Source organism: Microcaecilia unicolor, chromosome 6, assembly GCF_901765095.1.
Source record: "Microcaecilia unicolor chromosome 6, aMicUni1.1, whole genome shotgun sequence".
NCBI lineage: Eukaryota > Metazoa > Chordata > Amphibia > Gymnophiona > Siphonopidae > Microcaecilia > Microcaecilia unicolor.
In genome coordinates this window covers 91,892,680-91,909,442 of record NC_044036.1, presented here as the reverse complement: position 1 = coordinate 91,909,442, position 16,763 = coordinate 91,892,680, and the positions used below count along the sequence as shown (strand labels likewise).

Sequence of the window (16,763 nt, the reverse complement as noted above, 5' to 3'; positions counted from 1 at the left end):
TTTAGAGGCAGGCCTGGTAGACCCAACTACGATGCACAGAGGATTATTCACTTCACTGGCTTCCGATCAGGTACCACATACAGTTCAAGCTTCTCCTTCTAACCTACAAATGCACTCAGTCTGCAGCCCCTCATTACCTCTCTACCCTCATCTCCTCTTACGTTCCCACCCGAAACCTCCGCTCACAGGACAAATCCCTCCTCTCAGTACCCTCCTCCACCACCGCCAACTCCAGGCTCCGCCCTTTCTGCCTCACCTCACCCTATGCTTGGAATAAACTTCCTGAGCCCTTACGCCAAGCCCCCTCCCTGCCCATCTTCAAATCCTTGCTCAAAGCCCACCTCTTCAATGTCGCATTCGGCACCTAACCTATTCAGGAAATCTAGACTGCCCCAATTTGATTGCCCCTATTTGACTGACTGTACATTTGTCCTTTAGATTGTAAGCTCCTTGAGCAGGGACTGTCCTTCTATGTTAAACTGTACAGCGCTGCGTAACCCTAGTGGCGCTTTAGAAATGTTAAGTAGTGGTAGTAGTATTATGGGCCCATACCTAGATTCTATAAGTCTAGGAGGCAGCGAGCAAGTGAACCAGCAGTTGAGCAGCAAGGAAGAAGAAGGTTGCAATTTATGTTTCTGCTTGCTACTGCAGACTTGGGAAGGCAACGGCCCAACAGGGAAGGGTAGGGTAGTGGTTAGGACTGGGGAGGCTTAGCCTCCTCAATTCTTTTATACAGGGTACCTATGCCTGTGGCAATTGAAGAGATATTTGATAAAAGACCTCACCTCTGTAAAGGGGGCAACAATTTTGCAAAACATGGGAGCCATTTTGGAGTATAATAACAACAGTGGTATGAACTAAACTTTGAAGAACATTCCAGTGAAGAAAGGGTGTATGTGTGTGTGTGTGGTTCTCTTATAGTTCTAACATTGAGTTTGTAACTCTGTAGTTTGAATAATGATCCTTAATAATAGGCAAAGTTGAAGTGTTGTTCAGGTGTGTAATATGTATAACTTCATTTGTGACCGACATGTTTTGTTTACTGTGTTTCAATAAAAATATTTGAAAATAAAAATATATTTGTGCATCTTTTGGGACTCCATTTAATTCTTGTGATCCTTGGGAGATGCTGTATTTGTAAAAACATTGTACATGGGTTCTGTAGGAGATCTTGAACTGGCCCCAGAAAGAGTGAAGCCAGCACTGGGCCACTGGACTGCTACTTACCAACAGCTGGAGTTTGTTTTTGAGTGCTTGTTTTCGAGTGCAATCTAGTTTAATGGTATTTATATTCTGTTATTTACCAGCAAGATTCAATGTGGATTACAGAAAAGACAAAATAGTCATTAGTATGTCAATGATTTAATACCTCTAGCATCATGGAAACATAAATCTAATAGACGCTCTATCAATAACTGTCCCCTGCATATCAAAATTGGAAGGCAACAGAACTCTAAAACCTCTGGCAGTGCCCCACGTCTTCCAGGGGTTCACTTCTGATGGTCAAAAGAATAGTACTTGCAGTTATGTGGTGATAGAACTGAACTTTTCAGAAGGACTTTATTCATGAGGTTGGTACTTGGTAACAAAGGGCTCCATATTCAGTGGCCCTTATCAGGGTAGCAATGGCTCCTGCCCAGATAAGTGCTGCTCACCAGGGTCATACCCAGATTTTCAGTGGCACTGTTTAATATCACTGAACATTTTCTCTGACCATCCTGGTGCTATCCAGGTAATCTTGGAACAATCTCAGGGCAGAGCCAAGGTGAAGCTGGACGTTATCTGGGTTTCACCCAGGGGCATATCAACATCCAATTTTGAGGAGGCCTGAGCCCAAAGTGGGTGGGCATGGCAATCCTTGGGTGGGCCTGAGTCCAAAGTGGGTGGGCCTGTGCCCACCTATTGCTATGCTACCCTCTACTGTCAATGTTCAACACTGGTAGGATAGCAAAATAGCTGTCCTAACTTATCTAAATAATAATCTGGGTACCACCACTGAACATTGGATGTACCCAGATAATTTCCACCAGTCAGTCTATACCCAGATATTCAGCAGCAATATCTGGATATCAGCCAGTGCTGAATATTCAGGTATAGATTTAAATGCTGTTGCTATCATTTAAATCCAGTACTGACCTTGGTTTCTTGCTGTTATGGTATATATTATTTAGCCCTTTGGCAAGCTCATTCAGGAGCTCAAAAGGCCCTTGGGTTGAACCAAGATGAATAGCATACACGGACATCGAGGCATCTTTGTAGGTGTAATGCACGGGGATATTTTGAGAACACTGCTGCAAATGTTTTGTAATTGCTGCCTAGTGAAGATGAGCTGTATATTTGGGCAGTTACATGCAGGGTTAAACAGTACTTTTCCTAAGAAATAGATGTTATAAGGCTATGATGTTGAACAGCATTTTCCCCTCGTCTTTTTCTAAATATAAAGTGTTGTCTTTTGTGTATTTTTAATGTCTGAATTTGCTGGAATCATTTGCAGTGTGCTCTTGTAGACTTGGATAATAGATGGATTTTTCTGGAGATGAGGTTCAACTTATTCACTTCAGCCTGCCAAAAGACGAGACCTTGGCAGCACGCCAGCCTAATTCTCAGTGTCTCACATAGACGGCATAAATCCGTCACGCAACAGAAAGTGTGATGCTGTTTGAGAGACTCCCGTCAACATTGTTGTCATTAGAGAAACCGATAGGGAACTGCAGACCCAGTTAAAAGGAATGTTTTCCAGTTGTCCAGTATGCTCTCCTCTTTCTTTCAGGGGAACTTTTAAAGTAATGCCCACAGCTTGACATACAGAGTCTTCTATAATAGAAATAAATTCTGCAGGTTGTTATTGGGTCTCATGAAGTCTTGATAAAGTAATAGGGCTGGAAAGAAAAACTTCTGGAATTATTGAGAAAGAAGGCATATACCCTGCCTGATTTACTGTAACTATTAAGCTATTACTCACCTTCATCAGGTCACGGTGGTGTTCCAGGACACTGCAGGTGGTCTGCCAGGTGTCCTGATAACATTCCCAAGGATCCACTCTGTGAAGGCAGGTGAGAAACAGAGAAAGGGGAAGGAACAAGTGAGTATAAGGTAAAGCAATGATAAAGACACAGAGTAGAAAGAAGAGTGATACAAAAATGGCAGCAATGCTGAAAAGCAGAGCTATGGATTCACAGGAGGAGTCAGCATCGGCAAAAATGTACCGACTCCAGCTTCAAAATAAAAACTTATAACAGTGTATTGTATATTTTCATTTGGCAGCGTTTTTGTTGTTCAGGTTCTTTGTTCAAACTTCAAATAAATATATTTTGTGGTCTAGTAGTGCTAATTTTGTACATAAAGAAATATTCCATTTCTGTAATTAATCAAATTCCTCTTAGAATTATTATACAAAGTAGGAATTGGGGTCAAGGTTGGACAGTAGAAAAATAGAGGAGTTGGAGTCAAAGGTTTGGTGTAATTTGCATCTTGGTTTTACAGTGCTTTAGATGCTGTATTATTGGATGTATTCTGTTCCATATTAATCTGCATTTACCAACTTCGGCTGAAACTGTACAACTCAGTCCTGAGGCAGGTGCCCTTGACGCCGAAAAGCAGCTCTGCGTCGAGTCATTTTTAGCCAACAAACCACTTGCTTTGGAACTACATCGGTCTACCCTGTTCTTTTTTGTTTGTGTAGGATATCAACAAGACACTTTTTTCAAGAACTACTTACAGTCACAGAATATTCAGAATAAAGTGTTCTTCAAAAGGTAGTATCAAAATAGTATTTAACATACTTACTTTAGCAGATGTTAGTTGACCCTCAGGTGTATTAGAAGTTTGCTGTAGAGAATTCTTACTGATTCCTACTCTCTTTCTTGAATCTGGTCCCAGAAAAAAGGCTGCTTTGAAGTACATTATTTTTTTTCTCTCAGGAGGTTGAGTTCTTTATGCCTGTAGGTACACAGTCCTGAAAGAGGCTCCCTTCCCTGTTGGGATCATACTAAAAGGTTTCTGCTCTGGTGCTTCTCCTGGATAGATGGTTCTCCTGCTGCTCCTTTCCTTAAGTTCTCCTATGAAGGTAGTGTGGAGGTCTGGTCTCTGCTCCAAATTCTCCTGGACCCAGTTCGGCAACTTTGTGGGCTCTGCCACTGATCCCACTTCCTCCCTTCCCCTGTGCACTGGCTGTGCTAGTCAGTCACAAGCTGCCTCTTGCATTGATGGTGCAGTGGCCAGGGGGGCTAAAAGCCAAAGACATGGCCACTCCCTTGGTTTTATAGTCCATCAGTTTCCTACCAAATGGTGTCACCTCCAGACTCCTGATGCAATGAGTTTATAACTGGTTTTCCACCTTTTCCCTATTAATATCCATTAATGTACATTAATGCAATGTAATGGCCCTATTAAAGAATCTCTCTGTAGCTCCATCTCTTCCTTTACAGCTTTTAATGGTCTGTCTTACCATATGGAAAGAATAAACTTTAAATTTTGTGCAAGATCTGTGGTTAATCTGTTATAACTATGCCATACTTTGTATTGTTATTTGAATATTGTTACTGCTGTAGTTGCCTATTGCTCATGTTTGCTCTATCCTTACTGTACACCGCCTTGAGTGAATTCCTTCAAAAAGGTGGTAAATAAATTCTAATAAATAAATAAATAAATATTGTTAAAAGTCAGAGGATCAGCCCTGATTCTTTCTAGAAGCAGCAAGAGCTTTCCAAGTCAAAAGGTCACCCATTTCATTCTAGTACCGGCACAGAAATTACTAACCAAGCTGTCTCTGACAGGCAGAATCTGTATGCCTTCTACAAGACCTTATAATTTAATAGTTGAAGATACTTGATATACCACATGTCTAAACATCCAAAGTGGTTTACAATAATAATATTAAAAGAAAATGTTTGAAAAGAACGCCATTAAAAACAGGAAAGGCTCAAGCAGTCAGACCCTTCCATCCTCTTTCATTCAAGATCAAAACAACAAATACCAAAGAAAATTGAAAAGGTTTAACTTCAAATGTCATGTTCTTGGATTGTTTTAAAATGTCCTCTTTGTATTCTAATCATAAGGTCTCTCATGCAGTACTCTAGTCCTGAATTACCCCCACTTTGATAGCTTTCAGGTTTACAGGCTATATTCAATATATTTAAAAATGTTCATCCACAGAGGTATCACTTTGTTTGCTTTATGGTGTTTGATGTGGTGCCTGTGTGACTTGATTCTTGTCTCTAGCAAGACAAGAATCCTTACCTTTCCCTGTGAGATTGTCAATGGAATGCTTTTATGTTTAACTTATATATTCTAATATTGTCATCTTTTGCTCATTTCTGACCTGACAAAGAAGGTTCTGGCCTTTGAAAGCTAGTCAACCCATATATTACGTTAGTCTAATAAAAGAGGTTTTCATCTTATTTTCTTGTTTTGTATTATTTCTATATATATTAACCTTATCTGATGACATCTTCTATGTATCACTGCTTCTTAGGTCTTTTATCCTCGATGTGCTCTTTGTTACAAAATGTCCATCCACTGTCCAGTTTTTTTGTGCTATATTCACACTTAACACATCAGTGTGATGCCTGCATGGGGCTCTGATCAGAAACAGTACAACAGCACCTGCTTAATTTAGAACTGTAATGGGTAATAAGAAATAGCTTTCAAAAAATGCAAAAATTAATAGTGTCTCAAGAATAAAAAAAGATCAGAACAAAAAAAAAAAAAAGAGAATAATGATTTTGTTTCACCATGGGCTGAATATCTACCATTTTGTTTTTACTCGGTATTACAGTTTTAAGGCCATTTCATCTTGCTATTTTGATTCAGAAAACAAGGGGGTAATTCTGTAAAGATTGCATTAATATTTAGGTAGCAAATATGCAGATAAGTGACCAGAATACTTAATAGATAGAGCAGAAGGCTAAGAACCAGGGAAGCCCATTTCAAATCTCACTGCAGGCTCCATTTGATCTTGAACAAGTTATTTAACCCTCCATTGCCTCAGGTACAAATTTAGGGGTCCTTTTACTAAGGTGCGCTGAAAAATGGCTTGCGATTGAGGAGGGAGGGTGGTTCATTGAAGAAATTGCTTAACTATAGAGAACAGTGGTATATTTTTTCTTTGCAAACGGTTGCCCCTAGGGGTCTTAATGCAGAATTAGAATGGTCGTCATTGATCTAGCTTAGATCCAATTAGATCTCAGGGGAGGGGCCTTGACGTTATGAGATAGAGGATATTTGAGATCTGGTAGAAGAACGCGGCTGCCATCTTTATATGAAAGTTTGGATAGAGCTGGCACTGCTAGAACTGCTCGGGGTGAGATTTCATTGCTTGGTATCTATAAATAAGATTGATTCTGAGCAATGATTGTATTTATTAATCAAAGTATTTATTTTATAGGGGACTGTCCTTGAGGCAGCTCAGATTAGAGCGAAACATATGTCGGACAACTGTAACCCCTGGGTCCGATGTTAAATGGAGAAAAAGATAAGTGAAAACTTTAAAAGCTTATAAAATAAGATATAAGAAAGCTTCAAATATATAAAAAAGCTGACCTATGAAGATGATGGATGTTGCGAACATTGCCATAAAAAAGTTTTTAGGTGGCAGTGAACATCACTGAGGTCAAATGAACACTTGTGAAATATCTTTGAGATGAGATGAATTGTTTGCCCTTGATTGGTTTATATTTTCAAAGAGTTAGACACGTGAGGTATGAAAGTCTAATTGATTTGTAGTGTCTATAAGAGTTTATGCCATTGTTCTAAAGTTATATTGCGATAGTGTAGGCATGGGTTTTGGGCGCATGCCGATCCATTTTTCAGCGTGCCTGTAAAAAAGGCCTTTTAAAAATTTTTGCCGAAAATGGACATGCGGCAAGATCAAAATTGCCAAGCATCCATTTTGGGTCTGCGACCTTACCGCCAGCCATTGACCTAGCAGTAAAGTCTCATGCGGTAACTGGGCGGTAATGACCTACCTGTGTCAAATGCCACTTGGCGCATGTCCGATACGTGCATCCGAAAATAAAAATTAGTTTTCGGCTGCGTGCCAAAAATGAAATTACCACAAGAGCCACGTGGTAGCCGAGCAGTAACTCCATTTTGGAGCATGTTGGGCACACGTAGACGCTTATGCAGCTTAGTAAAAGGGCTCCTTAGACTGTGAACCTCCAAGGACACAGAAACACCTTTTGAACCCAAACAGTAACTTATGTTGAGCTACAATTGAAAAGATTTGAGTCAAACTCAAATTAATCAATATAATAATCATTTTTTAATTTCTGAATGCTGTATTTGTTTCTATTATTGCACAAATCAGTGGGTTCTTGCCTCTGATCTTGTTGAAACAATGCAGGCTGACATTTCAATAATGGTCATGTGACCAGCAGGAAAAAATCGGTGGATACTTAGCTCTAGTCTCTTTAAAACAGCGCAAGCTGATATTTCAACAGCAATCACATGATCACCAGAAAGTAAGGACGCTGGGGAACTTCACTATAAAAGAAAGTTAACTTATAGAATGCGGTCTATGGCACAGCGCACCCTCGCACACCCAAGGAGTAGGGCTTGCTCCTTAGGGCAAGCTCCTGGGTGAGCTTTTATTTGGATTATCGTATGGAGTTCTGGACTCGGTGCTGCGTGCTTTGGAACAGAGGTAGGTTTTTGAAAGTGTTGTTTTTTTCTCTGGTATTTCTTTTAGTAAATTTGGTCATGGCCATACAGGCAAATTATATCGCAGTTGTTTGGGGAAACAGGCCTCAAATGATGCATTGGCAAGAAAGAGGTGTCTCTTTAACCAATTTGAGGTATATTTCAGGTTTATCATTCTCGAAGAATGGAAGTGGGGAAAGTAAACCTATGAAGATGGCTTTGTTGAATTGTAGATCACTGAAAACAAAGGTTTGGATAGCTTCTTAAAAGAAAAGTCCATAAGCTACTATTAAGATGAACTTGGGGAAAATCCACTGCTTATTTCTAGGATAAGCAGCATAAAATGTATTGTACTGTTTTGGGATCTTGCCAGGTACTTGTAACCTGGATTGGCCACTGTTGGAAACAGGATGCTGGATTTTTATAGACCTTCAATCTGTCCCAGTATGGCAATGCTTATGTTCTTATGTTATGTAAGACACCATTAGTTTCAGATTTGGTTAAAGATTTTCATATTGATATTATGTGTATTACAGAAACTTGGCTTCAGCACGGGGAGGAATCATTTGGTTAACGCAGCTCCACGTGGGTATAATTATATATGCATTTCAAGATCAGCAAAAAGAGGTTGGAGTTTGGCTTTTTTATTTTCAAAGAATTGTATACTTATGGAAGTGCCAGCATTTCCCCTCCTTTATAGAGGTTTTAATTGGGAAAAATCATGGCCCCTATCCCTTGTTATTTAGCTCTATTTTATTGTACCCCCATTTACAAACAAAGATTTGGGATGATATCCTTCAAACAATTGTAGAGTCAGTTATAAAGTTCCCAGATATTATTACTTTGGGAGATTTTAATGTACCGGAGGGGAGAAATTAGTAAGCTTGACTCAGGAGACAGACCTTGGGGTGTTGGTGTCAGAGGATATGAAGGTGAAGAAACAATGTGACAAGGTGACGACCGTGGCCAGAAGGATGCTAGGTGCATAGAGAGGGGTACAACCAGCAGAAGAAAGGAGGTGTTGATACCCCTCTACAAGTCGTTGGTGAGGCCCCACTTGGAGTATTGTGTTCAGTTTTGGAGGCCGTATCTTGCTAAAGATGTAAAAAGACAATCTGTTCAAAATTCTGCTGCACGACTAATATTCCGCCAGTGTCGTTATGCTCATATTAGCCCTCTCCTCAAGTCACTTCACTGGCTTTCTATCCATTTCTGCATACAGTTCAAACTCCTCTTATTGACCTATAAGTGCATTCACTCTGCAGCTTCTCAGTACCTCTCCACTCTCATCTCTCCCTACATTCCTCCCTGGGAACTCTGTTCACTGGGTAAATCTCTCTTATCTGCACCCTTCTCCTCCACTGCTAACTCCAGACTCCGTCCCTTTTATCTTGCTGCACCATATGCCTGGAATAGACTTCCTGAGCCAGTACGTCAAGCTCCATCTCTGGACGTCTTCAAATCTAAGCTAAAAACCCACCTTTTTGATGCTGCTTTTAACTCTTAACCCTTAATTCACTTTGTTCAGAACCCTTATTTTGTCATCCTCACTAATATTCCCTTATCTCTTGTTTGTTCTGTCTTTCTGTCCTAATTAGATTGTAAGCTCTGTCGAGCAGGGACTGTCTCTTCATGTTCAAGTGTACAGCGCTGCGTACGTCTAGTAGCGCTTTAGAAATGATAAGTAGTAGTAGTAGCATTTAGGGCACCTTTTTGTGCCGTATTCGTTCTAAAAACAGGTCTAGGCCAAAGTGTTTCGATTTTCGCCCTAGACATTTTTTGTTTTCTTCCATTATGGCTGTAAAACATTCAAGTGTTAGGCACACCCTTAGCCTGCCCTAGTCCTGACTTCAAAACACCCCAAATGCCCCCTTGTGATTTGGACGCACTACAGATGAATTGCATACACAGACGTTTGCAAAACAGGTTTCGAAAATACCGATTTGAACGTTTTGAGAAAACTTTTGTCCAAATACGTCTTTATGACACGTTTTAAGCATTTTTCTCTTTGAAAAGCAAGCTCCATAGTAACCTATGGAACTTTGTAAGTCTAAGTGCTTTGAAAATGAGCCCCATGGAGGGGCATAATCGAACGAAAACGTCTATCTCCATGGGCGTTTATCTCCGAGAACGGGTCCGTGAAGGGGCGGACTGAACCGTATTTTCGAAAAAAATAGACGTCCATGTTTTATTCGACAATTTGGGAGCTGGGGCGTTTTTGTTTTTCAGCGATAATGGAAAATGAAAGCGCCCAGCTCAAAAACGAATAAATCCAAGGCATTTGTTTGTGTGAGGGGCCAGGATTCGTAGTGCACTGGTCCCCCTCACATGCTAGGACACCAACCGGGCACCCTAGGGGGCACTTTTACAAAAACAAAAAAAAAGGTAAAAGAGCTCCCAGGTGCATAGCACCCTTCCCTTGTGTGTTGAGCCCCCCAAATCCCCCTCAAAACCCACTGCCCACAAGTCTACACCATTACTATAGCCCTAAGGGGTGAAGGGGGGCACCTACATGTGGGTACAGTGGGTTTGGGGGAGTTGGACGACTAAGCATTAAGCAGCACAATTGTAACAGGTGGGGGGGGGGGATGGGCCTGGGTCCACCTGCCTGAAGTCCGCTGCACCCCCTAACAACTGCTCCAGGGACCTGCATACTGCTGCCAGGGAGGTGGGCATGACATTTGAGGGTGAAAATAAAAAGTTGTGAAACATCATTTTTTGTGGTGGGAGGGGGTTAGTGACCACTGGGGGAGTCAGGGGAGGTCATCCCCGATTCCCTCTGGTGGTAATCTGGTCATTTAGGGCACTTTTTGGGGCCTTATTCGTGAAAAAACAGGGTCCAGGAAAAGTGCCCTAAATTCTAGCTACAAACGCATACTTTTTTTCCATTATCGACGAAAGGCGCCCATCTCTGTTCGGGTGATAACCATGCCCCAGTCCCGCCTTCACCACGCCTCCGACACGCCCCCGTCAACTTTGTACACTTCCGCGATGGAGTGCAGTTGAAAACGTCCAAGTTCGGCTTTTGATTATACTGCGTTATTCGTTTCTGTGAGATAAACGTCCATCTCCCGATTTAGGTCGGAACTTGGGCGTTTTTCTCGTTCGATTATAAGCAGGATGGTGTCTTTATATTGTATATATATAGTTTTGTTTCTAATTGTTACATATGCAAAAAATTATTACAAAATTTGAACTAAAAAAAGTTGAAGAGTGTGTGTATTTTCTTATATTTTAGATTTGCTTGTTTTGTTTTTAAATTGTTAACAGGAGATTTTATCCGTTAATGACCAAACAAGGAACATTTATTGGATGACAGTTTCCTAGGTAATGTAATCTATTTAGTCTTTTTATGTATATTTATGTACAGTTCTTTTCCTTTTCTTCTTTTTTTGATTATTGTATATGATGTTTTAATATTTTATAGACCCCTGATGCAGGCTGGTGAGGCCAAAATACAAATCATGTCGGGTCACTCTTATAGTTTCCAATAAAGACAATTTTGAACACCAGCTGTAAGAGGTTCTATTGCTCCACTCTTTTTTGTTTGATGCCTAAAACATAGAATGACATGGTGAGATGTACCCCAAGCTTTCACTGCAGGCTGAAAGACAGCATTTATATGCAGCCTAACCTAAATTATGAATCTTACAGGCAAGTCTCTTTTTTTAACTTTTTTATAGAAAACACAAAGTTTTATGGGTAGTTGGCAACCCTGAGACAGATGTCTAAAATGTCTGTGGCAAAAGAAAAACTATTTCACCCCTACCTGATCCAGTCTGAGGACTGCACAGCCAGCTGGCACATGGTCAGACGATGCCGGCTAGATACCAGGCCCTGAAAGATAAAACCATGCATTTCTTCTGAAAGTCACATTCTTGGGACTTGATTTACTTAATTATTAACCCATAGATGCAGAAACGCCTATAGAAATGAGACCCTCAGGGTGGAATGAATGTTACCTGAGAAACCTCTTTGCATCACACATTTTAAGCCATGTTAAAATCCTTTGATTGGTTCTGACTTATTGAACTGGTTTGGAAAATTATTGTCAAAATTCCTGATGAATTTGGCAGAGTTGTGTGTGATATATCTGGTCAAGGCAGGATTATAGTATAGGGAAACTAGGCATTTGCTTAGGGCTAAATGTTTAGGAGGAGCCCTCTCAGATATGCTATTCCAATGAGTCCTGTGTTTATTCTCCCCACTCTCTGTATATTTTCCTCCAATCAGCAGGAGAAGTCCCTGAGCAGAGCTTCTTATTAAAATGGAGTACTCCTCATGCTTGTTTGCCTAGGACTCATCCAAGGGTTAATCCTGTCCTGTGTCTGGTACTGCTACCTTTAGTAGCTTTGCAAATTAACAGTTCAATATTTTTCCAAGAATATCCTATATAAAAAGAGAGAAGCAGAAATAGAGGGCAAGAGGGAGAAAAGAGTGAACGGACAGTAAGAGGAGGAAGAAAGAGGTCAGTAAGAGAGGACAGAAATAAGGAGAGAGTTAGTAAAAAAGACAATGAGGGGGAAAAAGCCAGCCTTGTGGATCAGCTGAGAAGTGTTATGCAATGTCCTGCTGGTTTAATCCTTGAGTCTGATCTTCTGGGTTTGGGGATGCCACTGGGAATAGGAAGTTATGATCATTGGTTATGGGTGACACCTGGTGGCAAGAGTCGGGGTCCATGATTGCAGGGTTCTAGAAGGTGCCCTCATACATGATCCCCAGCCCAGCACCCTAACTACAGTGACCCAACTAGGTATGCTGGAGTGGGATGGGGGGGGTACTATAAAACAGGGTGAAATCCCTGGGTAATTGTTGGATCGCAGCCCTGACTGACTGAGCTGGAAGTAGATAGGAGTGGGAGAAAACTGCTAAGCCAAAATATAAATAAATACTGTACTTAATTTTAAAAAGTGGAGAGAGAGAGAGCGATTGAGAATGTGTAAGAAGAGAGGAAAAGAGGTTAGAAAGAGAGGACAGCAAGAAAGCTTTTGAACTAGTCACCTGTTTTCCATAAGAGTCATGGACTGGGGAGATGATTCCACCAATAACAATAAACCTTCCAGTCTTATGCAGATAATCCCGAGCTCTTTCTATGGGACACAATTAAAAATCAAATATTAGCACATTCAATTTCAGTTAAAAAGAATTCTGTAAATAGGCACGCGCTAGTTTTAATATTAGCTCAGGCCGATTTCCCATCCCATTAAAAAATAGCATTTTTCCCAGCCACGGTAAAAAATGGCCAAGTGTGCGCCTAAAAGATGTGCCCACACTACCGCAGGCCACTCTTCACCGTGGATTTGTAAAAGGACCCCTCACACACTATTTACTTCTCCATCATCTTACATCGTATGCTCTCTGTATCTGTATCACAAGCCCAACTAGTTATGGTAACACCTAAGGAAAACTTTCTTGAGATCAGTTCCAACCCTATGAAACTGGGGTCTTTTACTAATGTGCACTATGTTTTTGCACTTAGCATACCTTAGCAAATATTAAAGCAAATATTAAAGCTCGCTGAGTGTAAAGACTGTGAGATAACTGTTAGGAGCATGCCCATCATGTTTTTAGCAATTACCACACTGAAAACTGCAATAGCGCATGTAATCCTGGTTGAAATTAGCAAGGATGGACTTTACTAAAAGGGCCCCATTGTCACTAAAAATCAGACTAGGCCTGAATCTGCTAGCCTTCAGAAAACCACTAAAAATACGGCTCATTGAAGCAGCATTTAGTCCAGAACATGAAACAGAACCCACCTCTGGTTTATGGTTTATTTAGTCTTGCTATACCGCCCAAACTGACAGGCAGAATTATGCAGTGTACAAAAGAAAAAATACCAGAAACAGAAAGGAACTACAATCTCTACAGGATAGAAACACACACACATAGAGGGGTAGAATGCAATCATCTTCCAAACACACACACAACAGGATAGACTGTAAATAGACAAGCAAACTTAAAATCAAAGAATGGCTATGGGGAGTACAATTCCAAAGAGGAAGATCAACACATACATAATGAATCAAACATCAAACACATGACCAAAAGGCCATGTTTTTAATGCTGTTTTGAACTTTTTTTTAGAGGAGATACCATGGAGATGCTGTGGCAAACTGTTCCATAAAAAGGGGCTAAAAATAAAAAGCAGAGTGCCTTGTAGTTTCGAGTTGTACTTGTTTTGGACCTGAATGAACTAGCCGATAATCACTGATAGATCAAAGAACACGAGAAGAAGTATAAGGAATTGTTAATGTGGCAAGGTAATCTGGAAGATGTAATGGCACAATTTGATAAACTGAAGAGCAGAAAATAGCCTGGTCCAGATGGTATTCATCCCAGAGTACTGAAAGAATCAGGAATTTTCTGACCCCTGAGGCAGGTGCTTCTGTGCTGAAACATGGCCCGTGTCGGGTCATTTCCGCAATAAAGGAGGTCACTGATTATCTCAATCCTGAAGGCCCAGTGTTGCTTTTTTTTGTTTCTGCAATGTGGTAATCATCATCTTCAAATACTGGACCAAACCTTGAAGCAATTCCTTTTGTCAGAGCTGTGATTAGTGGCTGCATTGTCTTATCCAAGCTGACATCATCAGCCATTCCTTGTAATTTTGACTGAATTTCCGTTATCATGGGGATTACATGTCCAACATAACAGTCATTTTCAACTTGTAGAATATCAGTTGCGGCTGACAATGGCTTTATGATGCTGACATAGTTCCTTCAGAACACTATCTCAGTGTCAGTCATCAGTTCCTATTTTTTGTTGATATTCTCGTGTCTTCTTCACTCCAATTGTAACCAGTTGACTGAAGGCTAAGTAATCAAAAAACCTATATTGTGCAAGTTGGATTGAGAAATATAAGACCAGACGCCTCTTCAACAACATCTGAATGTTTGGTACTCCGATTGACTGCATTGCTTAGAACCTGTACTTTCCCCATAGCCTTGTCAAATATTCGCTTCTGGCGCAAATCTTTTCATGCTTCATGGCTGTCAACAGCTGCTACAAGATTGATTGTGTGATTGGCACATCTCTTGTAATTGTGAAACAAGCTGGGGTCAATGTCATCAGCACATGATTCATCTTCAACTGCATCAAACAGAGATCAGACATCAGCAGTTTCAACCACTTCCAACTCGGAAAATGACTGGCTGTTGGACTCTGTTGAGCATGAACTGCTGTTCTCTTCATTGCCACCAGTGCAAATGTCATTCAGAAGTTGTAAGGCTTTTGTAATATTTGCTGCATTGTCAGTAACACATCAGATGATCTTAGTTGTTATGTGGAATTCTGCAAACAGTTCAGCCATCATTTGAGCAATCTTCTCCTCGGTGTGGAAATGTTTAAACCTTCAAACAACTAAAGCATGGGAATGGCACAATAGTGTCTCCTTGTTTATGCAATGAACGGTCATTCCAAGAAAACTGTGCCTGCTCCAGAGATCTGCTGTTACAGAAACATATTCCACCTGTTGCAATTCTGTAATAAACCAAGTTCTTCTGAATGTCATCTAGTTCATTTAAACTTTGTGTTACGATTGCGTGTACTTGGAAGTTGGACAGCAGGTATACATCTCTGGCTAAACTTTCTGAGCCACTTTGTTCAACTGTTGCAAGTGGCATCATATCTTCTACAATAATGAACAAGACTTCATGATCAAATTGTTTCTGTGAAATAGTCCTTTGTCTAGGCAGAGAGCTGTTGAGTTGAACTTGAATAAATTTTTTTCACTGGTGGCTCTGGTTACTTGCATTGACCACCTCCTTCAACACGCTGCTTCTTGCCGTTCTTTGTTGCTGTTGTCGACTGCATGGCCTTGAACCTTGCATGATGACTAGGATGTTGTTCCTGTTTTCATGCAATTTTTTGTACATAAGTTAATTTATGAAAGTTAGACTAAACATCCTTAGTCTCACTGAAGAGCATATAATGATATAATTGGATGGTATAAAAAAAGCTAAACCTAAACGCAGTGACTAGGTCAGCTGCCACCCGGGGCGGATTGCCGATGTGCACCCCCCCCCTGGCACAATGACACCCCCCTCCCAGCGCATCAACCCCCCTCCCCCGGGTGCATTCTTGGCTGTTCAGAGCAGCCGTGTGGCTCTCGGCTCCACTGGCTCCCTCTGCCCCGGAACAGGAAGTAACCTGGTGGGTGGTGGGTGCAGTGCACTATAGACAGGTGGACCCAGGCCCATACCTCCTCCTCCTCCTCCTCCTGTTACACTTGTGGTGGAAACTGTGAGCCCTCCAAAACTCACCAGAAACCCACTGTACCCACATATAGATGTCCCTTTCACCCATAAGGGCTATTATAGAGGTGTACAGTTGGGAGTGGTGGGTTTTGGAGGGCTCAGCAGACAAGGGAGCAACGGTGAGATATGTACCTGGGAGCATTTATCTGAAGTCCACAGCAGTGCCCCCTAGGGTGCCCCACTGCTCTCCTGGGATGTCTGAGGTACCAGTTTGCTAAAAATTACAGGCCCCCCCCCCCCTACATCCCAATGGTTTGATTTTGTACGTTTTTAACCTGTGCGTTTTTTTTTTTTTTCCAAAAATGGCCTAAAAAGATAAATGCACAAAGCTCAAAACCTTGTTTGAAATGGTAGTGTCAAAAGAAAGAGAGACATTTTCTTTTTTTGAAAATGGGTATATTTCGCATTTGGATTTATGTTTAGTGCAAAACATCCAAAGTCCGACTTAGGCACACTATTGAAAATGCCTCTCCACGTTACTATAATGCATAAATGAAGGAATGCAATTAAGGGAGCAGTGGCATAGCTATGGGTGGGCCTGGGTGTGCACAGGCCCTGCAGGCCTCCCTCTTCGGTGTCCCACCCTCGAAGACATCACTTTCTGTTTCTTCATTGGTGGGGACGCGGTAGAGGGAAACCTGAAAGGCTGGTGTAGGTTGCTTACTGCAATTGCTGCCAGTGACAGCTTGGAGGTAGACTGGAGAGGAAGAGAGGAGCAGATAACAGGTTTGGGGAGTGGGGGAGGGAGGAAGGGAGAGAAACACAGATGCCATTTGGAGGGAGGGAGAGAGGAGTAGATGCTGGGCAGGGGGAGAAAGAAAGCAACAGTGAGTCCACTGCAGTGCCCCTAGGGTGTCCTGCTGCTTT

The 16,763-nt window shown here is 41.3% G+C and overlaps 1 protein-coding gene across 2 annotated transcripts in view; it reads right to left on the bottom strand.

Annotated features, from left to right (window-relative positions):
• The window catches only part of NMNAT2 (nicotinamide nucleotide adenylyltransferase 2), a 120,445-nt gene that overhangs the window by 42,415 nt on the left and 61,267 nt on the right, over positions 1–16,763 (bottom strand). For both annotated transcript variants that reach the window (XM_030207433.1, XM_030207434.1), the window contains exons 2-4: positions 12,640–12,728; positions 11,408–11,475; positions 2,963–3,041 (exon numbers count right to left, since the gene is read on the bottom strand). In XM_030207433.1, the coding sequence (XP_030063293.1) occupies positions 2,963–3,041; positions 11,408–11,475; positions 12,640–12,728 (236 nt within the window). The remainder of the gene's footprint in view (positions 1–2,962; positions 3,042–11,407; positions 11,476–12,639; positions 12,729–16,763) is intronic.